Source organism: Bombina bombina, chromosome 3, assembly GCF_027579735.1.
Source record: "Bombina bombina isolate aBomBom1 chromosome 3, aBomBom1.pri, whole genome shotgun sequence".
Classification (NCBI taxonomy): Eukaryota; Metazoa; Chordata; class Amphibia; order Anura; family Bombinatoridae; genus Bombina; species Bombina bombina.
In genome coordinates this window covers 606217188-606241144 of record NC_069501.1, presented here as the reverse complement: position 1 = coordinate 606241144, position 23957 = coordinate 606217188, and the positions used below count along the sequence as shown (strand labels likewise).

At 39.8% G+C, this 23957-nt stretch overlaps 1 protein-coding gene across 3 annotated transcripts in view; it reads left to right on the top strand.

Annotated features, from left to right (window-relative positions):
- TMEM50A (transmembrane protein 50A) overlaps positions 1 to 23957 on the top strand; it is a 148047-nt gene that overhangs the window by 6397 nt on the left and 117693 nt on the right. For all 3 annotated transcript variants that reach the window (XM_053707210.1, XM_053707209.1, XM_053707208.1), the window contains exon 2: positions 705 to 810. In XM_053707210.1, the coding sequence (XP_053563185.1) occupies positions 718 to 810 (93 nt within the window). In that variant the 5' untranslated portion in view covers positions 705 to 717. The remainder of the gene's footprint in view (positions 1 to 704; positions 811 to 23957) is intronic.

Sequence of the window (23957 nt, the reverse complement as noted above, 5' to 3'; positions counted from 1 at the left end):
TGAAATCGACAGAACACCTAAGCTTATGTACCTGCTTTTTAACAAAAGATACCAAGAGAACAAAATAAATTGATAATAGAAGTAAATTAGAAAGTTGTTTCAAATTGTATGCTCTATTTGAATCATGAAAGAAAGATTTAGGGTTTCCTATCCTTTTAACATAGCTAATTTAAAAATGACGCTTCAATGTCAAGTTTAATGAATGAAAGTGCCCCTGTTTTTAAGAGTGTTTTTAAAAAACAGCACTTATTCAATAATCTTTACATTCACTTTAAGCACTAAATGATCGCTAGACAGAATGATCCATTCAAAGCAAAGATTAACCTTTGAATAATATGAAGATGTATTTCTTTAAATTACACTTTTTTAATATTTAAACAACCAATATAAAGTTTGAGCATCCATAAAAGTAATGTGTGCTGTCATGTTGTACCCTAGGGGTTATTCTCTCCTGTGGCCAAACAGAGACAGCTATAAATGAGTCCTTAGAGTGCGAGCAATGATTGTGTGGAATATAGCAGTGTTAAAGGGATGTTAAACAGTCTGTTTCATTGTTGTAATAAAAAAGCACTAAGCAGTTAACTTTGATAACTATGATACATTTGAACTGTAATGTTGAAAATTAACTTTTCCAGTTATCTAAAATACTACAGTTTTGTAAAATACTGACATAGTTATTTTATTTTATGTTTTTGTGAATTCAGATTATTTGTCACAATGTCTGGGTTCCTTGACAGTATGAGGTGCTCGGAATGCATTGATTGGGGGGAGAAGAGGAATACGGTCGCTTCAGTTGCAGCTGGTGTTTTAGTAAGTAATTGTGAACCCTTAAAACCACTTTAGAGTGCTATCTGTTAGACTTTTAATTGGAAACGGGAAATGTAGAATCCTTAGTTGAAATCTGGTTATGTTTGAAAACCTTAAAGTGGCTTCCTGAAATTTCTGGTGTTGAATGTTAAACTGTTTTAGCCTGTAGACATTTTGTTCATCAACATCACAATGCTTCCCTTTGGATTTTCTAGAACTTTCAATAGTAAGAAATAAAATGATTGAGTTGAACATAGGCAATATATATATTGCCTATCATGTCCATGTGATATTCTTTATACTGGTATGACTACACGTAAACTGAGTATCAGAATAACCGAACATTTAAGCAATATACGCAATGCACAAAAGGATTTAGATAAGGGTAAACAAATAACCAGTGTGGCTAAACATTTTCCCCAATACCACTCAGGTAAAACTACATTCTTTAAATGTTGGGGTCTGGAACAGGTCAGACCTGGCATTAGAGGTGGAAATTGTGAGACAATCCTTCTGCAAAAAGAGACTGGCTGGATCTTTAAATTGAATACAGTTATGCCTAACGGGATGAACAAAGCCAATAATTATTGGGTATTTCTATAACCACTATAACCTAGTACTATACCATTTATTAGACTAGGTTTAAGATATATTACAGATATGAACCTATGTATCTTGGATAGTTGTAATTTCTATCAGTGATTTGATATCTGATTAAAGTATACTGAGTTCATATGGGGTGGGTGTTTATGGCAATTCCTGAACGCCACCTTAGTCTGTTGACTGAGTATTATTTTATTTAATTAATGCTTTAACTACAGATATCTTAACGTATAAGAACCATAACAACTTGATTTATAACTACAATGAGGCTATTATTTACTTTAGTATTAAAATATTTTTCAGTGCACTATCTAGTGCTGCCCATAAGACAACCCATATGAAGTGTAATCATTAGTCCTTTTAAATTTGTATAGCATATCATAGCTTTATATTTGGGTATATTGAAACTATCACTCTTTCAAGAAAAGCTAAACAATGTCCTATCATGTATTCTATACTGATTCATTCATACCAACTATGTTGATTATCAGTAATATCTACTAAATGACATCACATTTGTGATATAGATTTGATATCCATACAAGACCAAACTGTAAATTGTTTCACAGGGTGAACCTTCTCCGTGCCTATCGTGTTAATCTAAGTATAGATGAAGGTGTACTAACCTAGTCACACTATTAAGGTAGGAATATGTGGAAATAGTCCAAGCACCCATTAACTAACGTTCACTCATATAACCAAGGGCTGTCTAATGTGCTACACTAAGTAAGATGCAACACATTCATGTATCGTTAACAGATGCTAGTATGGCACCTATTAAAGGATGCAAATATATGTGTTGAGTACTATTATGCACAGAAACAAATGACTACACATAATAATTAGAGATAAGTTTTCACACACTCTAATGCAGGTATCCATTATGCGAGACCCGGAAGGTTACAAATATGAGTAGTACATATTGCAACACGCTCAGTACCATATGGGTGATGAACTCATACCACGTCAACGATATCAATTTCCTAATACTGACACATTTAAATGCATCAATTACATGATGTAAATATAGATATGGAACCGTATCGCGCATATAAATAAGTAAAATTTAAACTATATACTCTAGTTAAGGTTTCTAAACTATTATACCTCGGAAGTTATAAATCGATGGTTTGTGTGGTACTAAGTCAGTGTGTTGGTCCCCCAATTGGCACTTATCATATCAGGGTCTGCTCATTCGTCCTACGAAGTAAGATATGTCACATCCATACATCCTAAATATAATCTGTCAAGGAGGTAACCGTATGACATAAACACAGCTGTCAAGCATAATGTAGGAACGCATTAAAAGAGTACAGACCAACTGTCATACATTTCATGAAGGCATCAATATGATTAGACCCGAGAGTTTGCTTACATTACAGTATTCATTCTAAGACATTTGAGCTTTATATAAGGAATAGGAACTGATATTACGTTCTGTATATCCATATTTAATCATCGAGCTATAGTTTGCGGACATACAAATAATATTATCAACATACACGGCCCCTTAACCAATTAGAACGGTGGATAACCACACGCCTTCATTGTCTGATACGCAATTAACTGTGATTGGTGAGCTAGGGGGTGGTATAATTTTGAACGATATGATTGGACGATTTCAATAACGGCTGTGGTATTTTAAGAGGCAGCACCCGGGCCTCGGCTTGTCACTATACATTGAGAAAGGCTGATACAACAGCCGAAACGCGTTTATGTTGAATAGTGTAATTCAGTGTGCACTATTTTTCGTTTTAACTTATGCTGTCCGTTATCCCTATCACCTGAAGCCGAGGTATGCTGTTATTGGCCAGGAAACAGGGGGATGACGAGACATGGCGTAATTTTATGGTGAAGGTATTAGATATGAGGTCTCCATTTTACATTTTAACGAATATTATTAAAGTTTAATTTTTTATTATTCACATTATAGGAAGGAGTGCTAACTTTAACCCCCACTTAAGTTCTTATTTACCCTTTTTTTTTTTATTTGACAGCCCAACTGAAGCCATACTGTCAGCCTTGTTGAAAAATAGTGTGTTCCCGCTACACTGCTTCAGGGCCACTGTAGAGTGATAGGTCATTCATGCTGTAGACATAGAAAAGTGTGGGGATCCCTATAGTTAGTTACTGTATGTTGTGGCCAAAATTTAATTTTGTATATTGTGTAACATAAGCAATAAAATATCCTCAATTTTTAGTCATTAAGGATATCACATTGTAGTTCTCTTATACTAATAAGTTTACACTTTGACCTTTGTGTCTTTGTTGCCACTGAAATTCTCTTTGACTTGACTTTCATTATTCCATTTGTATGTGTGTTTGTGCTTTATTTTATTTATTAACCCATTAGTGACCAGACCATTTTTGAATTTTATTACCTTTAAGGACCAGGGCTATTTTTACATTTCTGCAGTGTTTGTGTTTAGCTGTAATTTTTCTCTTACTCATTTACTGTACTCGCACATTATATAACATTTTTCTCATCATTAAATGGACTTTCTAAAGATAGCATTATTTTCATCATATTATATAATTTTCTATAAAACAAATATTTAGAGCTGCAACAACTAATCGGCATAATCTATTATGAAAATAGTTGTCAACGAATCTCATAATTGATTAGTTGGTTTGCAATTAGTTGGTCTGTGCACAGCACCAGCTGCTTTACTCAAATGAGCTCGTGCACATGGTATTGTGTTTTATGGTTATGCGCTTAGCCTAAAGGACTTCTACAGACATTTTACTTTTCACTTTTTTAGGACACTAAGTTTCTTTTTAAGTTTACAACTACTCCTGTCCTATGTGCAACCCAGAAATAAAATAGGAGTAATAATTTGGATTGTTTATATAAAATCGGGTGATTTGGGACTATGCATTGCATGATATAGTGCCGAGGTTGTTATTTACACCTAACCTAGATTGATGGCATTTGTTATATGACTTGATGTCACTATTACCTGTTTGCACAATTTTTAGCGGATCGCTTGCTATTGCAGCGATATGTACTCTATAGATAAATGTGTAAGGCTGTGTTCATTTACTGATATATAGTCTTTTGCCCTTTTGCCTTTTTTTTTTCCAATTTCTATTTTTAATTAATTGGAATATGTACCAAATTCAACCACTGTAAATATATATATCATTTTAAGAGTGGACTAGATATTTCTTTTGCAAGATGTACCGAGTCCACGGATTCATCCTAACTTGTGGGATATTGTCCTTCCTGACAGGAAGTAGCAAAGAGAGCACCACAGCAGAGCTGTCTATATAGCTCCCCCCTTAACTCCACCCCCCAGTCATTCTCTTTGCTGGCTCTAAGCAGGAAGGGTAAAGAGAAGAGGTGTTAAACTGTTAGTTTTATTTTATCTTCAATCAAGTGTTTGTTATTTTTAAATGGTACCGGTGTTGTACTATTTACTCTCAGGCAGGACATAGATGAAGATTTCTGCCTGGAGGAGGATGATCTTAGCATTTGTAACTAAGGTCCACTGCTGTTCCCACATGAGCTGAGGAGTACAGGAAAACTTCAGTGTGAGGAACGGTTTCTTGCTATACAGCAATGAGGTATGTTCAGTCATATTTTCTGCAGAGACTGTGTTAACTCAGAAAGGCTGACGGTGTCCCCATTAGGGGAAGGGTAAGCAGTAATCCTAGTGTTATCAGAGGTTTTTACTAGCTTGCATAAAGGGTTAATTTTTTGTGGGCACTCAATTTGTTATGTGAATTTGGGACAAACATTTTTGTGTTTGTGAGTAACGTTTTCTGTTTTATGGGACATTTGCTTGAGTTCTTTGGGGTTGTTTATAACCCACATGGCTTTCAGGCAGGGTTTGTTAGTTTTGTGTAGGCCCCAGCAACATCGAGTGAGGTGGGCAGGGCCTACATTTACAAGCAGCAAGCAGCTTGTCCTGAGAGTCTTCTGAGGGACTAATTGAAGCTTTAAACCCCATATTATCGCTTCCTAAGGACAGGTAGGGCCATAGCAGAGCTGTGGTAAGGTGCTTTAGGGGGTTTTAGACAATTATCAATCCGTTTTTTTCATTTGGGGGTCTATTGCTTTTTTACTTGTGGTGCAATCCTTCTAAAGCTTAGTGGGTACACTGTTAAAATTTCGGAATTTTTAAAGCAATTTTAACCTGTTTTGCAGTTTGTGTATGCCTTTTTTTCTTTTAAACGTACAGTACCGTTTTTGCAAATTGTGTTTTTTTCATTAAATAAAGTGTTTTCCAAGCTTGCTTGCTTCATTACTAGCCTGTTAAACAAGTCTGACACTGAGGAAACTCATTGCTCAATTTGTTTAGAAGCCATTGTGGAACCCCCTCTAAGAATGTGTCCCACTTGTACTGATATATCTATAAATTGCAAACGGCATATTTTGACTTATAAGAGTTTGGCATTGGATGATTCTCAGACAGAAGGAAATCAGGTTTTGCTATCTAGTTCTCCCCAAGTGTCACAACCAGTTACGCCCGCACAAGCGACGCCAAGTACTTCTAGTGTGTCTAATTCTTTCACCTTGCAAGATATGGCTTCAGTTATGAATACTACCCTCACAGAGGTTTTATCTAAACTGCCAGGGTTGCAAGGGAAGCGCAGTAGCTCTGGGTTAAGAACAAATGCTGAGCCTTCTGACGCTTTAGTAGCCGTATCCGATATTCCCTCACAATGTTCTGAGGTAGGGATGAGGGATTTGCTATCTGAGGGAGAGGTTTCTGATTCAGTAAAGGTGTTCCCTCAGACAGATTCAGATATGACGGCATTTAAATTTAAGCTAGAGCACCTCCGTTTATTGCTCAGGGAGGTTTTAGCTACTCTGGATGATTGTGACCCTATTGTCGTTCCAGAGAAATTGTGTAAAATGGACAAATATTTAGAGGTTCCTGTTTACACTGATGTTTTTCCGGTCCCTAAGAGGATTTCCGACATTGTTACTAAGGAGTGGGATAGACCAGGTATTCCGTTCGCTCCCCCTCCTGTTTTTAAGAAAATGTTCCCCATTTCTGACACCATAAAAGACTCATGGCAGACGGTCCCTAAGGTGGAGGGAGCATTTTCTACTCTGGCTAAGCGTACAACTATACCTATCGAAGACAGTTGTGCTTTCATTGATCCTATGGATAAAAAGCTAGAGGGTCTTCTAAAGAAAATTTTTGTTCATCAGGGTTTTCTTCTTCAACCTATAGCGTGCATTGTTCCTGTAACCACTGCAGCTGCTTTTTGGTTTGAGGCTCTTCAGATGGAGACCCCACTAGATGATATTTTGGACAGAATTAAGGCCCTTAAGTTGGCTAATTCTTTTATTACAGACGCCGCTTTTCATCTTGCTAAGTTAGCAGCAAAGAATTCAGGTTTTGCCATTTTAGCGCGAAGAGCCTTATGGCTTAAGACCTGGTCAGCTGACGTGTCATCTAAATCTTAGCTTTTGACCATCCCTTTCAAAGGCAAGACCCTATTCGGGCCTGCACTGAAAGAGATCATTTCAGACATCACTGGAGGGAAGGGTCATGCCATCCCTCAAGATAAGTCAAATAAGACAAGGACCAAACAAAATAATTTTTGTTCCTTTCGAAACTTCAAGGGTGGTCCCGCTTCCTCTTCCCCTGCTGCAAAGCAAGAGGGGAACTTTGCTCAAGCCAACCTGGAGACCTAACCAGGCTTGGAACAAGGGTAAACAGGCCAAAAAGCCTGCTGCTGCCACTAAGACAGTGTCATAAATTAGATGCCTGTCTCTTTAAGGAGACGTTTTTCACTAATCTGAGTCCTGGCTATAAAGGAGCCTGTAACATTCAATACCTTGCTTGGTATTGAAGTTACATGCTTCCCTCCTTAGCCACTCTCAATGAGGACTCTCTCTGCCTATTCGGCTGATCTTCACTTCACACGCTGATTGCATGTCATCCCTGGACTTCCGGTTTCACGGACTCACCGCACTTCCGGTTTACACGGAGCAGAACGCTGCAGCTCTGTAAGCAGCTCTCCCCTCAATCTCTACTGCCGGTTTACTCAATTCAAACACTGAACCACCATTGCTTTATTTTATTCTCCCTCCGGAGGTGAGTCTTTGCAGGACATTATTTCTTTTGTATTTTTTCTCATATACATTAGTTGCTTCCATCTAATTATTACCAAAACTTTACTTTTTACTTTTTGATTATATGCAGTCCTGAACTCAAAGACCTATAACTGTTTTTCTTGTTAATTACTCTTTTAGTGAGAACCACAATTAAACTCATTTATATTGTCCACAACAGTTTTAGCTCTCAAATTAAACGCCACTCACTCAGATTATATGTGTGTATTTACAGATAAATACTCACTATAATCTATGTGAGACACAACCTTCATTTTTATGGTCTGCTATAATTACTCTTTTACACATGTTTTTTCAAATTTCTAACTTCCAGTTATTGTGTGTTACAGACAGCATGAAGGGGGAGCCCCCGATCCGGGACCGGATCAAGTAGGGGGCAGGCTTTCTCTCTTTGCTCAGGCCTGGGGAAGAGACGTTCAGGACTCCTGGGCCGTAGAAATTGTAATCCAGGGGTATCTCCTAGATTTCAAAGATTCTCCTCCAAGGGGGAGGTTCCATCTTTCTCAACTGTCTGTAAACCAGACAAAAAAAGAGGCGTTCTTACGCTGTGTAGAAGACCTTTTTACCATGGGAGTGATCTGCCCCGTTCCGAAAACAGAGCAGGGGCAAGGTTTCTACTCCAATCTGTTTGTGGTTCCCAAAAAAGAGGGAACCTTCAGACCAATTCTAGATCTCAAGATCCTAAACCAATTCCTAAGAGTTCCATCCTTCAAGATAGAGACCATTCTGACTATTTTAACAATGATCCAGGAGGGTCAATATACTACCGTGGATCTAAAGGATGCGTATCTACACATTCCTATCCACAAAGATCATCACCAGTTCCTCAGGTTTGCCTTTCTGGACAGGCATTACTAGTTTGTGGCTCTTCCCTTCGGGTTGGCCACGGCGCCAAGAATCTTCACAAAGGTGCTAGGGTCCCTTCTGGCGGTCCTAAGGCTGAGGGGCATAGCAGTGGCGCCTTATCTAGACGACATCTTAATTCAAGCATCGACTTTCCAACTTGCCAAGTCTCACACAGACTTAGTGTTGGCCTTTCTAAGATCTCATGGGTGGAAGGTGAACGTGAAAAAGAGTTCTCTTATTCCTCTCACAAGAGTTCCATTCCTGGGAACTCTGATAGATTCGGTGGACATGAAAATATTTCTGATGGAGGTCAGGAAATCAAAGATTTTAACCACCTGCCGAGCTCTTCATTCCATTCCTCGGCCGTCAGTGGCTCTGTGTATGGAGGTAATCTGACTTATGGTAGCGGCAATGGACATAGTTCCGTGTGCTCGCTTGCATCTCAGACCACTGCAACTATGCATGCCCAAACAGTTGAATGGGTATTATGCAGATTTATCTCCTCCAGATAAATCTGGATCAAGAGACCAGAGACTCTCTTCTTTGGTGGTTGTCACAGGATCACCTGTCCAGGGGAATGTGTTTCTGCAGGCCAGCGTGGGTTATTGTGACGACGTACGCCAGCCTACTGGGCTGGGGTGCAGTCTGGAATTCCCTGAAAGCACAGGGTTTGTGGACTCAGGAGGAGGCCCTCCTAATGATAAATATTCTGGAATTAAGAGCAATATTCAATGCTCTTCAGGTTTGGCCTCAGCTGGCTTCGGCCGGATTCATCAGGTTTCAGTCGGACAACATCACAACTGTAGCTTATATCAATCATCAGGGGGGGAACAAGGAGTTCCTTGGCGATGATAGAAGTTTCCAGGATAATCCGATGGGCAGAGACTCACTCTTGCCATCTTATCAGCGATCTATATCCCAGGGGTGGAGAACTGGGAGGCAGATTTTCTAAGTCGTCAGACTTTTTTCATCCGGGGGAGTGGGAGCTCCATCCGGAGGTGTTTGCTCAACTGGTTCAGCTATGGGGCACACCAGAATTGGATCTGATGGCGTCTCATCAGAACGCCAAACTTCCTCGTTACGGATCCAGGTCAAGGGATCCTCAGGCAGTACTGATAGATGCTCTAGCAGTACCCTGGTCATTCAACCTGGCTTATGTGTTTCCACCATTCCCTCTCCTTCCACGTCTGATTGCAAGAATAAAACAGGAGAGCTTCAGTGATTTTGATAGCGCCTGCGTGGCCATGCAGGATTTGGTATGCAGACCTGGTGGACATGTCATCTCTGCCACCATGGACTCTGCCACTGAGACAGGACCTTCTGATTCAAGATCCATTCAAGCATCCAAATCTAATTTCTCTGCAACTGACTGCTTGGAGATTGAACGCTTGATTTTATCAAAGCGGGGTTTCTCTGAGTCGGTCACAGATACCTTGTTTCAGGCTCGAAAGCCTGTCACCAGGAAGATCTATCATAAGATATGGCGTAAATATCTTTTTTGGTGTGAATCCAAAGGCTACTCATGGAGTAAGATCAGGATTCCTAGGATTTTGTCTTTTCTCCAAGAAGGATTGGAGAAAGGATTGTCCGCTAGTTCCTTAAAGGGACAGATAGCTGCTTTGTCTATTCTGTTGCACAAGCGTCTGGCAGATGTCCCAGACGTTCAGGCTTTTTGTTAGGCTTTAGTTAGAATTAAGCCTGTGTTTAAACCTGTTGCTCCGCCATGGAGTCTCTAGTTCTTCAGGGGGTTCCGTTTGAACCCATGTATTCCATAGATATTAAGCTTCTATCTTGGAAAGTTCTGTTTCTAGTTGCTATCTCTTCAGCTCGAAGAGTTTCTGAACTATCTGCATTACAATGTGACTCGCCTTATCTTGTTTTCCACGCTGATAAGGTGGTTTTGCGTACCAAACCTGGGTTCCTCCCTAAGGTTGTTTCTAACGGGAATATCAATCAGGAAATTGTTGTTCCTTCTCTGTGTCCTAATCCTTCTAAGAAGGACCATCTGTTGCATAACTTGGACGTGGTTCGTGCCTTGAAGTTTTATTAGCAGGGAACCAAAGATTTTCGCCAATCATCTTCTTTGTTTGTTGTCTATGCTGGAAAGTGCAGAGGTCAAAAGGCTACGGCTACCTCTCTTTCCTTTTGGCTGAAAAGCATCATCCGTTTGGCTTATGAGACTGCTGGACAGCAGCCTCCTGAAAGAATTACAGCTCACTCCACTAGAGCGGTGGCTTCCACATGTGCTTTTAAAAATGATGCTTCTGTTGAACAGATTTGTAAGGCTGCGACTTGGTCTTTGCTTCATACCTTTTTCCAAATTTTCCAAATTTGATACTTTTGCTTCTTCGGAGGCTATTTTTGGGAGAAAGGTTTTGCAAGCAGTGGTGCCTTCCGTTTAGGTTCCTGTCTTGTCCGACCCTTCATCCGTGTCCTAAAGCTTTGGTATTGGTATCCCACAAGTTAGGATGAATCCGTGGACTCGGTACATCTTGCAAAAGAAAACAGAATTTATGCTTAGCTGATAAATTTCTTTCTTTTGCGATGTACCGAGTCCATGGCCCGCCCTGTCTATTCAAGACAGATAGTATTTTTTTTTTTATGTAAACTTCAGTCACCTCTGCACCTTATAGTTTCTCCTTTTCTTCCTTGGCCTTCGGTCGAATGACTGGGGGGTGGAGTTAAGGGGGGAGCTATATAGACATCTTCTGTGGTGCTCTCTTTGCTACTTCCTGTCAGGAAGGACAATATCCCACAAGTTAGGATGAATCCGTGGACTCGGTACATCGCAAAAGAAAGAAATTTATCAGGTAAGCGTAAATTCTGTTTTTTCCCCTAACCTTATAGATGGTTATGTTAAAATGAAGTCCAGGCTTACTTTGTTGAGAGGCCCCTTGCATTGGTGGAGGTGGAGAACTAACAAAGATAAATAGCACACCTTGGTGAAATTGGCAACACTCTATTTATGCATCTCAACACCATCTGAGTGCCTCTTCTCTGCTGCAGGCAAAATAGCTTGCCAAAAAAAGAGAGCCAGTCTCAGCCAGGAGCATGTGATCATGTTGACGTTTTTGCATTTCAATGCAAATTTTCTGAAAGAGTGAACAGAATGTTATAAACAGTGATCGTCTACCTCTTTCTACTTCTACCTCTTTTACAAACAGTTTGTGTTTTTGCTTAATTGAAAACATTTGTTCTGCTGCTTAAAAAATTGGACCAACAGTTGTTTTAATGAAAAGTTTTAGTCTGAAGTTTATATTTATAAATCAGTATGTGGATTTTATTTTAAATATAGGACAAAATTAATTTATTTTTCATCCGATTAGTTGATTAATCGAAAAAATAATCGGCCGATTAATCGATTATGAAAATAATCGTTAGTTGCAGCCCTACAAATATTATTTATAAAATGTGATGAGAACATTTGTTACAATCTGTTACACATCTACAACTACCAAAAAGCACCCATAATAAATAGTTTATAAATTTTGTCCTGAGTTTAGAAATACCCAATGTTTACATGTTCTTTGCTTTTTTTGCTAGTTATAGGGCAATAAGTACAAGTAGCACTTTTTCTATTTCCAAGCCATTTTGGTATATTTCATGCCACCATTTCACCGCCAAATGCGATCAAATAAAAAAAATTGTTAACGTTTTCACTAACTTTTAGGTTTCTCACTGAAATTATTTACAAACAGCTTGTGCAATTATGGCACAAATGGTTGTAAATGCTTCTCTTGAATCCCCTTTGTTCAGAAATAGCAGACATATATGGCTTTGGCATTGCTTTTTTGTAATTAAAAGGCCACTAAATGCAGCTGCGCACCAAACTAGTATTATGCCCAGCAGTGAAGGGGTTAATTAGGTAGCTTGTAGGGTTAATTTTAGCTTTAGTATAGAGATCAGCCTCCCACCTGACACATCCCACCCCCTGAACCCTTCCTGACCCCTCTCAAAAAGCTCTCTTCCCTCCCCAACCTCACAGTTGTCACCGCCATCTTAAGTATTTGCAGAAAGTCTGCCAGTACTAAAATATTTTTTTTTATTATATTTATATATATATATATATATGTGTGTATATATATGAGAGAGAGAGATTTCTGCAGTGTAGCTTCCCCACAACCTCCCCCCCCCAACAGCTCTCTTAACCTCCCCCCTCTTCCTATTTGCGGCGATCTTAGGTACTGGCAGCTATCTGCCAGTACCCACTTTGCACTAAAATTGTGCTGTTTTTTTTCTTTTTTTTTTTTAATATTTCCATATTTTCTGTTGTCAATACAGTCCCCCCCCTCCCAGATCCCTTTTCACAAAACTTATCCCCCCTCCCTTTCCCTCTCCTTCCCTTATATATTGCACAAAGTAGCGTGCAAGCGCACACTCCCACCCCCCTAGCATGCTCCCGCCACACTGGATCAACAGGATTAACACTGACAGGAAGTTATCCAGCGATGGTCCGCCTCCCTCGTATCCCTCCCACGCCATCAACGATCGGCACCATCGCTGGCCGATGCAGAGAGGGCCACAGAGGGGCTCTCTCTGCATCGGTGGGTAAAAAAAGGGTTTTGCAGGATGCCTCAATATTGAGGCATCACTGCAATACCCTGAAAGCAACTGGAAGCGATCACAATCGCTTCCTGCGCTTGAAAACACTGAGGACGTGCAGGGTACGTCCTTGGTCGTTAACTAGCAGTTTTTGTAGGACTTACCCTGCACATCCTTGGTCGTTAAGGGGTTAAAGGGACATGAAACCCAAATTTTTTCCTCCATGATTTAGGTAGAACATACAATTTTCCAGTTTACTTTTGTTATTAAATTTGCTTAATTCTCTTGGTATCATTTGTTAAAGGAGCAGCAATGCACTACTGGTTTCTAACTGAGCACATGGCTGAGCCAATGACAATCTGTATGTATGTGTATGTGTATATATATATATATATATATATATATATATATATATATGTATATATATATATATATATATATATATATATATATATATATATATATATACAGCCACCAATCAGCAGCTAGAACCTAGGTTCTTTGCTGCTCCTGAGCTTACCTAGACAAACCTTTTTAGCAATGGATAACAAGAGAAGGAAGCAAAATAAATAATAGAAGCAAATTGTATGTTCTGTCTAAATCATGAATTTCGAATTATGCCTTTATTGTCCCTTTAAATGTTTTACCAGGAAAAATACATTGTTTTCTATAGTTTTCAAGTATGCCCTGGGATATGCCGGCAATACATTACATATTGTACAAATCGTTAAATATTTACATAGCTATACACAGACACAAGGTAGGTCTTTTCAAGATTGATTTGTTTGTAAAGATAGAGAGTTTTCAAGGCTCTCAGGTTGCTGAAGGATTTGGTTGTTTCCAGTAGATTATTCCACAGTTGAGGTCTTCTGAATGAGATCGCCAACTGACCAGCTTCCTCGTTGTAACAGGGAATAGAGAGTAGAGTGGAAGAAGAGGACTTTAAAGGGATAGTAAAGTCCAAATTAAACTTTCATGATTTAGATAGGGCATGCAATTTTAAACAACTTTCCAATTTACTTTTATCATCAACTTTGCTTTGTTCTCGTGGTATTCTTTGTTGAACGCTAAACCTTGTAAGACTCGTATGCTAATTTCTAAGCCCTTGAAGGCCGCCTCTTATCTGAATGCATTCAACACTTTTTCACAGCTAGAGGGTGTTAGTTCATGTGTTTCATATAAATAACATTGCGCTCACACACGTGGAGTTATTTAAGAGTTGGTACTAATTGCATGAAATGCAAGTCTGTCAAAAGATCTAAGATAAGGAGACAGTCTACAGAAGATTAGATACAAGGTAATTACAGAGGTAAAAAGTATATTTCTGTAGCACTGTTGGATATGTAAAACTGGGGAATGGTAAATAAAAGGATTTATCTATCTTTTTAACCTCTTCCCGACGTTAGGACTTTCCATGCCTTCTTAACTGCGCTGGGCTTTAGCGCCATTAGGACGGCATGGAATGTCCTAGCCACTTGGCTGTACTGTAGCCAACGGCGCTTTGGGAATGGGATTGCGGTCTGGAGCGCGATCGCGTGATTTCAATTTGTTTACATCGGAACATTGTTCCGATGTAGACAAATTAGCCCGGTCATGAAAGGGTTAAACAATAACATTTTTAGTGTTTCTATCCCTTTAAGTTATAGGGGGAGTAGTGAGCAGGAGTGAGCATGCTGCTCAGGTGGTGAGGGAATTTCTCAGAAAAATGGTTATAGACAAGGCAAGAGAGGTGAAGAAAGCATCTAGTCAAGCGAGAGCCAGTTTAGTTCTTTTAAAGGGACATTCCAGTCAACATTTAAATGCACATAGATGAATTACATCTTTGAATAGAAACATATTTGTAATATACATGTATTGGCAAAAATGCTTCTAGTAAAAGTTATTACTGTTATAGTGTGAGCATTTTTCTCTGCACGTGCATGTGAAACAGAGCTAGATATTCTCAGTGAACCAGCGTTTTATACACTGCAGCTGCTCAGAACACAAGTGGGACTTGTAGCATGTTAGTAATTAACAAATTGAGTCATTACCAGACGATACAAGCACCTTAGGCTCTCTGAGAAGGTGCTATGTTTAAAATGCTGGTGCACGGAGCATACTTAAATACACTTTTTTGAAACAGCTATAGCTTTTTTTTTAGAAGCATTTTTGATAAAATATTTATATGGCAAATATGCTTATATTCAAAACTGAAATGCACCCATGTGCATTTTAATTTGGGCTGGAATGTCCATTTAACATCACAATGATGAGTTTTGTAATCACATTGCAGGACAAATCAGCTTAATGAGTTATTGAGAGTTGCTAGTTTAAAGAGATGGATCTGAGGCGCAGACGCATACACAACATCCCCGTAAACAATTGCTAGGTTCAGCATTTGTTGTACAATATGTTTCCTAACCTCAAGATTCAAGCAGGATTTATTTTTAAAAAAGGACTCGAATTTTAGGTTACAGTTTAGTAATAGTTTGTCAATATGAGGTCCAATTGATAGGTTAGGATCAAGCCAAATACCAAGATACTTATAGGTGCTGACAGGGGACAGCCTACAGTTTGATGCATTATTTGATTATAATTATTTTTTTTAATCATCCAAGAAGCCATGGTTACTGTTTTTTGTCAGCGTTTAGAAACTGTTTATTTTTACAGACCCATCTTTCAAAATCCTGCTACAACACAACCTCAAGTTGTGATGTTTGGTTTTGTTGCATATATTATAGTGTCATCCGCATACATGTACAGTTGAGGTTATGCATTGCAAACTAAGGGAAGATCATTTATAAATATAGAGAACATAAGTATATTTAATATATAATTTTCCACTAATATATGACTGGTAAAAATATTTAGAAGATAATTGGAAATTGAGGCTGCTTTAGGGCCACTAAACAGTAGAATAGCATAATCAATAAATGCATAATAAAGAGACAATGCAAAAGCACTTCATTTGAATTTCACATGTGACAGCCATCAGCCAATTACAAAATGCATATATGTATATTCTGTGAGTCTTGCACATGCTCAGCAGGAGCTGATACCTCAGAAACTGTGCATATAAAAATAATGTGCACATTTAGATAATGAAAGTGAATTGGAAAGTTGTTTTAAATTGTGTGCTCTATCTGAATCATGAAATTTTTATTGTGACTTGACTGTCCCTTTTAAGCATGTGTTTGTTTAAAGGGACAGTCAACACCAGAATTTTTGTTGTTTAAAAAGAAAGATAATCCCTTTATTACCCTTTCCCCAGTTTTGCACAACCAACACAGGTATATTAATATACTTTTTACCTCTGTAATTATCTTGTATCTAAGCTTCTGCTGACTGCCCCCTTATTTCAGTTCTTTTGACAGACATGCAGTTTAGCCAATCAGTGCTCAGTCCTAGGTCAGTTTACGTGCATGAGCTCAATGTTATCTATATGAAATATGTGAGCTAATGCCCTCTAGTGTTCAAAATGTATTCAGATTAGAGGCAATCTTCAAGGTCTAAGAAATTAGCATATGAACCTCCTAGTTTTAGCTTTCAACTAAGAATACCAAGAGAACAAAGCAAAATTGGTGATAAAAGTAAATTGGGAAGTTGTTTAAAATTGCATACCCTATTTAAATCATGAAAGTTTTTTTTTTGGACTTGACTGTCCCTTTAATGCAGTGATTTGCAACCTTTTTTTTGCAGTGGCACACTTTTTACATTAAAAAATCCTGTGGCACACCACCATACCAAAATTTTACAAAATCACACATTGTAGCCCAATACAGGATATATATATATATATATATATATATATATATATATATATATATATATATATATATATATATATATATATATATATATATATATATATATATATACTGTATATACACACTGTACTGTGCTGTCATGCCATGCCTCCTACAAACTATACATGACATATTGACATTCATTCACAAACAATCATAATGATTGTCTGTGAATGAATGTCAATGTCATGGTTGTAAATGATGCCTGAAGAGCCTGTCACATACCTCCCAATATTTCAAAATTTGAAAGAGGGACACCCCACACTGGTTTAATTTATATAGAATAGAGTACAAAAAGACCAAGTGACCCTAAGGTGATAATTCTATTCACAAACTGAAGAACTGTAAACGTTCAATATCGAAAAAGGTGTCAGCAACAACTATGTCTTCTCCGACATAGGGGGAAAGCCTAAGCAGTAATCTTACTCATGGACTAACACGGGCAGTCTCTTTGCCTCTCCAAGTGTCAGTGGACCTTCGGCTGTGTCGGTGCATCCATGCAGAACTCCTCCGTGATACTCTGCGTCAATCCCACGTGTCCGGCCCACTGGCCAATCGGATGCCGATCACCTGCTCCAACACTTACTGCATGCTAGGTCATAGATGAACCAGCTGGATAGATGCCAGTAATAACAAACCTTCAAAGAGGTTTGTCAATAATAAAATCCAAGGTTTATTTCCAACATCGTTAAAACAGGGGTACTGCACCCCTCGGGAACATATACACGTGTAACGTAGCACTGGTTGGCTTGCGCATTTCGGCTTACACAGCCGTAGTCATAGCCTACAGTGCTTTAACTCATACAGGTTTAAAAAGGGTTTACAGGTTCAGGATTGGTTAAAAGAAACAACGCCCACAGGGGTATGAACATATCATCTAATACATTCTTTACCTATAGTCCTCACAGTCAAACCTAATACTCTTAACGGGAGGTAAAATTGTAACAGAACAGATGGAAGTATATATCCGAAATAGAAAAGTGAATGAACATTCCTATTTTGCACATAACATATGCTCACAATCGTGCTGTCTTATAACCAATATCTCAGTCACTTATATTAGTGATACATATGGCATAAGGATCCGCCATACATATGAATTCATTAGCAAGATAAGTCTCCAAGTGCAACATACATGCATAGACATAAATCTCCCATACTTTACAAAAAAAGGTTTGCCAATAAGGAAACAGATAATCACAGTGAGACATCCGTCTCTCCTGTTAAAGGGGAAGACTCATTATATAATGCGGTATCTACTAGGAAGGTATGTTGCATACAGTGGCACACACTTTGTTTTTTATTTTTTAAGTATTATTTTATAAATACCATATTACATAATTATTTAATTTATTTTGTCTTACTTAAATTGTCACACTAGGGCTGTAAACATATTCTGAAAAGTTGGGGGCTGAATTATAGATAATTTATCCTTCTGCTGTGGTAGAAATTTTGTTACTTGCTCTGAATATTGTATTTCTCTTGTTAAGTGTATTCAGTACACGGGTCATCTATTACTTATGGGATATATTCCTTTCCCAACAGGAAGTTGCAAGAGGATCACCCAAGCAGAGCTGCTATATAGCTCCTCCCCTCACATGTCATATCCAGTCATTCTCTTGCAACTCAACTAGATAGGACGTTTGTGAGAGGTCTGTGGTGTTTTTTATACTTAGTTTATTTCTTCAATCAAAAGTTTGTTATTTTAAATGGCACCGGAGTGTGCTGTTTGTTCTCAGGCAGTATTTGGAAGAAGAATCTGCCTTCGTTTTCTATGATCTTAGCAGAAGTAACTAAGATCCACTGGCTGTTCTTGCACATTCTGAGGAGTGGGGTAACTTTCAGAAAGGCAATAGCGTGTGGGGAATCCTGCAAACAAGGTATGTGCAGTAAATTATTTTTCTAAGGAATGGAATTGACTCAGAAAATACTGCTGATACCGATGTAATGTAAGTACAGCCTTAAATGCAGTAGCAACTGGTATCAGGCTGATGAATGTATGTACAATAAGTAATTTTCTAAGGAATGGAATTTGACTAAGAAAATACTGTTAATACTGAAGTAATGTATGAGCCTTAACTGCAGTAGAAGCGACTGGTAGCAGGCTTATTAATAACACTACCTAACTTTTAAAGTGCATGTTTAAAACGTTTACTGGCATGTTATTCGTTTTTTGTGAGGTACTTTGGTGATAAATCTTTTGGGGCATGATTTTCCACATGGCTGTCGTTTATTTCTACATAGAAACGGTTAACTGAGGTTTCCCACTGTTGTAATATGAGTGGGAGGGGCCTATTTTAGCGCTTTTTTGCGCAGTAAAAATTCAGTTTCAGTCTTCCTGCTTCTTCCTCCTTGATCCAGGACGTCTCTAGAGAGCTCAGGGGTCTTCAAAATTCATTTTGAGGGAGGTAATCAGTCACAGCAGACCTGTGACAGTGTGTTTGACTGTGATAAAAACGTTAATTGTTAAATTGATTATCCGTTTTTAGGTATTAAGGGGTTAATCATCCAATTGCTAGTGGGAGCAATGCTTTGCTAACTTAATACATTTAATGTGAAAATTTGGTTGCTATAACTGATTTGGTTCATTGTTATTTCAACTGTGACAATTTTTTGTGCTTCTTAAAGGCGCAGTAGCGTTTTTTATATTGCTTGTAAATTTATTTGAAAGGATTTTCCAAGCTTGCTAGTCTCATTGCGAGTCTGTTTAAACATGTCTGACACAGATGAATCTGTTTGTTCACTATGTTTGAAGGCCAATGTGGAGCCCCACAGAAATATGTGTACTAAATGTATTGATGTCACTTTGAATAAAAGTCAATTTATATCTGTAAAGAAATTATCACCAGACAACGAGGGGGAAGTTATGCCGACTAACTCTCCTCACGTGTCAGTACCTTCGCCTCCCGCTCAGGAGGCGCGTGATATTGTGGCGCCAAGTACATCAGAGAGGCCCATACAAATCACTTTGCAAGACATGGCTGCTGTTATGACAGAGGTATTATCTAAATTGCCTGAATTAAGAGGCAAGCGCGATAGCTCTGGGTTAAGGACAGAGCGCGCTGATGATGTGAGAGCCATGTCTGATACTGCGTCACAATTTGCAGAACATGAGGACGGAGAGCTTCATTCTGTGGGTGACGGATCTGATCCAGGGAGACCGGATTCAGAGATTTCTAATTTTAAATTTAAGCTTGAGAACCTCCGTGTATTGCTAGGGGAGGTATTAGCGGCTCTGAATGATTGTAACACGGTTGCAATTCCAGAGAAAATATGTAGGTTGGATAGATACTTTGCGGTACCGGTGTGTACTGACGTTTTTCCTATACCTAAAAGGCTTACAGAAATTATTAGCAAGAAGTGGGATAGACCCGGTGTGCCCTTTTCCCCTCCTCCGATATTTAGAAAAATGTTTCCAATAGACGCCACCACACGAGACTTATGGCAGACGGTCCCTAAGGTGGAGGGAGCAGTTTCTACGTTAGCTAAACGTACCACTATCCCGGTGGAGGATAGTTGTGCTTTTTCGGATCCAATGGATAAAAAATTAGGTTACCTTAAGAAAATGTTTGTTCAACAAGGTTTTATCTTACAGCCCCTTGCATGCATTGCGCCTGTCACTGCTGCTGCGGCATTCTGGTTTGAGTCTCTGGAAGAGGCCATTCGCACAGCTCCATTGGATGAGATTATGGCAAAGCTTAAAGCACTTAAGCTAGCTAATGCATTTGTTTCTGATGCCGTTGTACATTTAACCAAACTAACGGCTAAGAACTCCGGATTCGCCATCCAGGCGCGCAGAGCGCTATGGCTTAAATCCTGGTCAGCTGACGTGACTTCTAAATCTAAATTGCTTAATATTCCTTTCAAAGGGCAGACCTTATTCGGGCCCGGCTTGAAAGAAATTATTGCTGACATTACTGGAGGTAAGGGTCATACTCTTCCTCAGGACAGGGCCAAATTAAAGGCCAAACAGTCTAATTTTCGTGCCTTTCGTGACTTCAAGGCAGGAGCAGCATCAACTTCCTCCGCTCCAAAACAGGAAGGACCTGTTGCTCGTTACAGACAGGGCTGGAAAGCTAACCAGCCCTGGAACAAGGGCAAGCAGGCCAGAAAGCCTACTTCTGCCCCTAAGACAGCATGAAGAGAGGGCCCCCTATCCGGAAACGGATCTAGTGGGGGGCAGACTATCTCTCTTTGCCCAGGCTTGGGCAAGAGATGTCCAGGATCCCTGGGCGTTGGAGATCATATCTCAGGGATATCTTCTGGACTTCAAAGCTTCTCCTCCACAAGGGAGATTTCATCTTTCAAGGTTATCTGCAAACCAAATAAAGAAAGAGGCATTTCTACGCTGTGTGCAAGACCTCTTAGTAATGGGGGTGATCCACCCAGTTCCGCGGACGGAACAAGGGCAAGGGTTTTACTCAAATCGGTTTGTGGTTCCCAAGAAAGAGGGAACCTTCAGACCAATCTTGGACCTAAAAATCTTAAACAAATTCCTAAGAGTTCCATCATTCAAAATGGAAACTATTCGAACCATCCTACCCATGATCCAAGAGGGTCAATACATGACCATAGTAGACTTAAAGGATGCCTACCTTCATATACCGATTCACAAAGATCATTATCGGTACCTAAGATTTGCCTTTCTAGACAGGCATTACCAGTTTGTAGCTCTTCCCTTCGGGTTGGCTACGGCCCCGAGAATCTTTACAAAGGTTCTGGGCTCACTTCTGGCGGTTCTAAGACCGCGAGGCATAGCGGTGGCTCCGTATCTAGACGACATCCTGATACAGACGTCAAGCTTTCAAATGGCCAAGTCTCATACAGAGATAGTTCTGGCATTTCTGAGGTCGCATGGGTGGAAAGTGAACGTGGAAAAGAGTTCTCTATCACCACTCACAAGAGTCTCCTTTCTAGGGACTCTTATAGATTCTGTAGAGATGAAAATTTACCTGACGGAGTCCAGGTTATCAAAGCTTCTAAATGCTTGCCGTGTCCTTCATTCCATTCCACGCCCGTCAGTGGCTCAGTGCATGGAAGTAATCGGCTTAATGGTAGCGGCAATGGACATAGTGCCATTTGCGTGCCTGCATCTCAGACCGCTGCAATTATGCATGCTAAATCAGTGGAATGGGGATTACTCAGATTTGTCCTCTCTGCTAAATCTGGACCAAGAGACCAGAGATTCTCTTCTCTGGTGGCTTTCTCGGGTCCATCTGTCCAAGGGTATGACCTTTCGCAGGCCAGATTGGACGATTGTAACAACAGATGCCAGCCTTCTAGGTTGGGGCGCAGTCTGGAACTCCCTGAAGGCTCAGGGATTATGGACTCAGGAGGAGAAACTCCTCCCAATAAATATTCTGGAGTTGAGAGCAATATTCAATGCTCTTCTAGCTTGGCCTCAGTTAGCAACACTGAGGTTCATCAGATTTCAGTCAGACAACATCACGACTGTGGCTTACATCAACCATCAAGGGGGAACCAGGAGTTCCCTAGCGATGTTGGAAGTCTCAAAGATAATTCGCTGGGCAGAGTCTCACTCTTGCCACCTGTCAGCGATCTACATCCCAGGCGTAGAGAACTGGGAGGCGGATTTTCTAAGTCGCCAGACTTTTCATCCGGGGGAGTGGGAACTTCATCCGGAGGTCTTCGCTCAACTTATTCATCGTTGGGGCAAACCAGATCTGGATCTCATGGCGTCTCGCCAGAACGCCAAGCTTCCTTGTTACGGATCCAGGTCCAGGGACCCGGGAGCGGCGCTGATAGATGCTCTGACAGCCCCTTGGGTCTTCAACATGGCTTATGTGTTTCCACCATTTCCGATGCTACCTCGACTGATTGCCAAGATCAAACAGGAGAGAGCATCAGTGATTCTGATGGCGTCTGCGTGGCCACGCAGGACCTAGTATGCAGACCTAGTGGACATGTCGTCCTGTCCACCATGGTCTCTACCTCTGAGGCAGGACCTTCTAATACAAGGTCCTTTCAAACATCCAAATCTAATTTCTCTGAGGCTGACTGCATGGAGATTGAACGCTTGATTCTATCAAAGCGTGGCTTCTCGGAGTCAGTTATTGATACCTAAATACAGGCACGGAAGCCTGTTACCAGAAAAATTTACCATAAGATATGGCGTAAATATTTATATTGGTGCAAATCCAACAGTTACTCATGGAGTAAGGTTAGGATTCCTAGGATATTGTCTTTTCTACAAGAGGGTTTAGAAAAGGGCTTATCTGCTAGTTCATTAAAGGGACAGATTTCTGCTCTGTCTATTCTCTTACACAAACGTCTGGCAGAAGTTCTAGACCTCCAGGCTTTTTGTCATGCTTTGGCTAGGATTAAGCCTGTGTTTAAGACTGTTGCTCCTCCGTGGAGCTTAAACTTGGTTCTTAAAGTTCTTCAAGGGGTTCCGTTTGAACCCCTTCATTCCATTGATATTAAGCTTTTATCTTGGAAAGTTCTGTTTTTGATGGCTATTTCCTCGGCTCGAAGAGTCTCTGAGTTATCGGCCTTACATTGTGATTCTCCTTATCTGATTTTTCATTCAGACAAGGTAGTTCTGCGTACTAAACCTGGGTTTTTACCTAAGGTAGTTTCTAACAGGAATATCAATCAGGAGATTGTTGTTCCATCATTATGTCCTAATCCTTCTTCAAAGAAGGAACGACTTTTGCATAATCTGGACGTAGTCCGTGCCCTGAAGTTCTATTTACAGGCAGCTAAAGATTTTCGTCAAACTTCTTCCCTGTTTGTCGTGTACTCTGGTCAGAGGAGAGGTCAAAAAGCTTCGGCAACCTCTCTCTCCTTTTGGCTTCGTAGCATAATACGTTTAGCCTATGAGACTGCTGGACAGCAGCCCCCTGAAAGAATTACAACTCATTCCACTAGAGCTGTGGCTTCCACCTGGGCCTTTAAAAATGAGGCCTCTGTTGAACAGATTTGCAAGGCTGCAACTTGGTCTTCGCTTCACACTTTTTCAAAATTTTACAAATTTGACACTTCGGAGGCTGTTTTTGGGAGAAAGGTTCTACAGGCAGTGGTTCCTTCCGTTTAAGTTCCTGCCTTGTCCCTCCCATCATCCGTGTACTTTGGCTTTGGTATTGGTATCCCATAAGTAATGGATGACCCGTGGACTGAATACACTTAACAAGAGAAAACTACCTGATAAACTTACCTGATAAATTTATTTCTCTTGTAGTGTATTCAGTCCACGGCCCGCCCTGTCTTTTAAGGCAGATCTAAATTTTAATTAAAACTCCAGTCACCACTGCACCCTA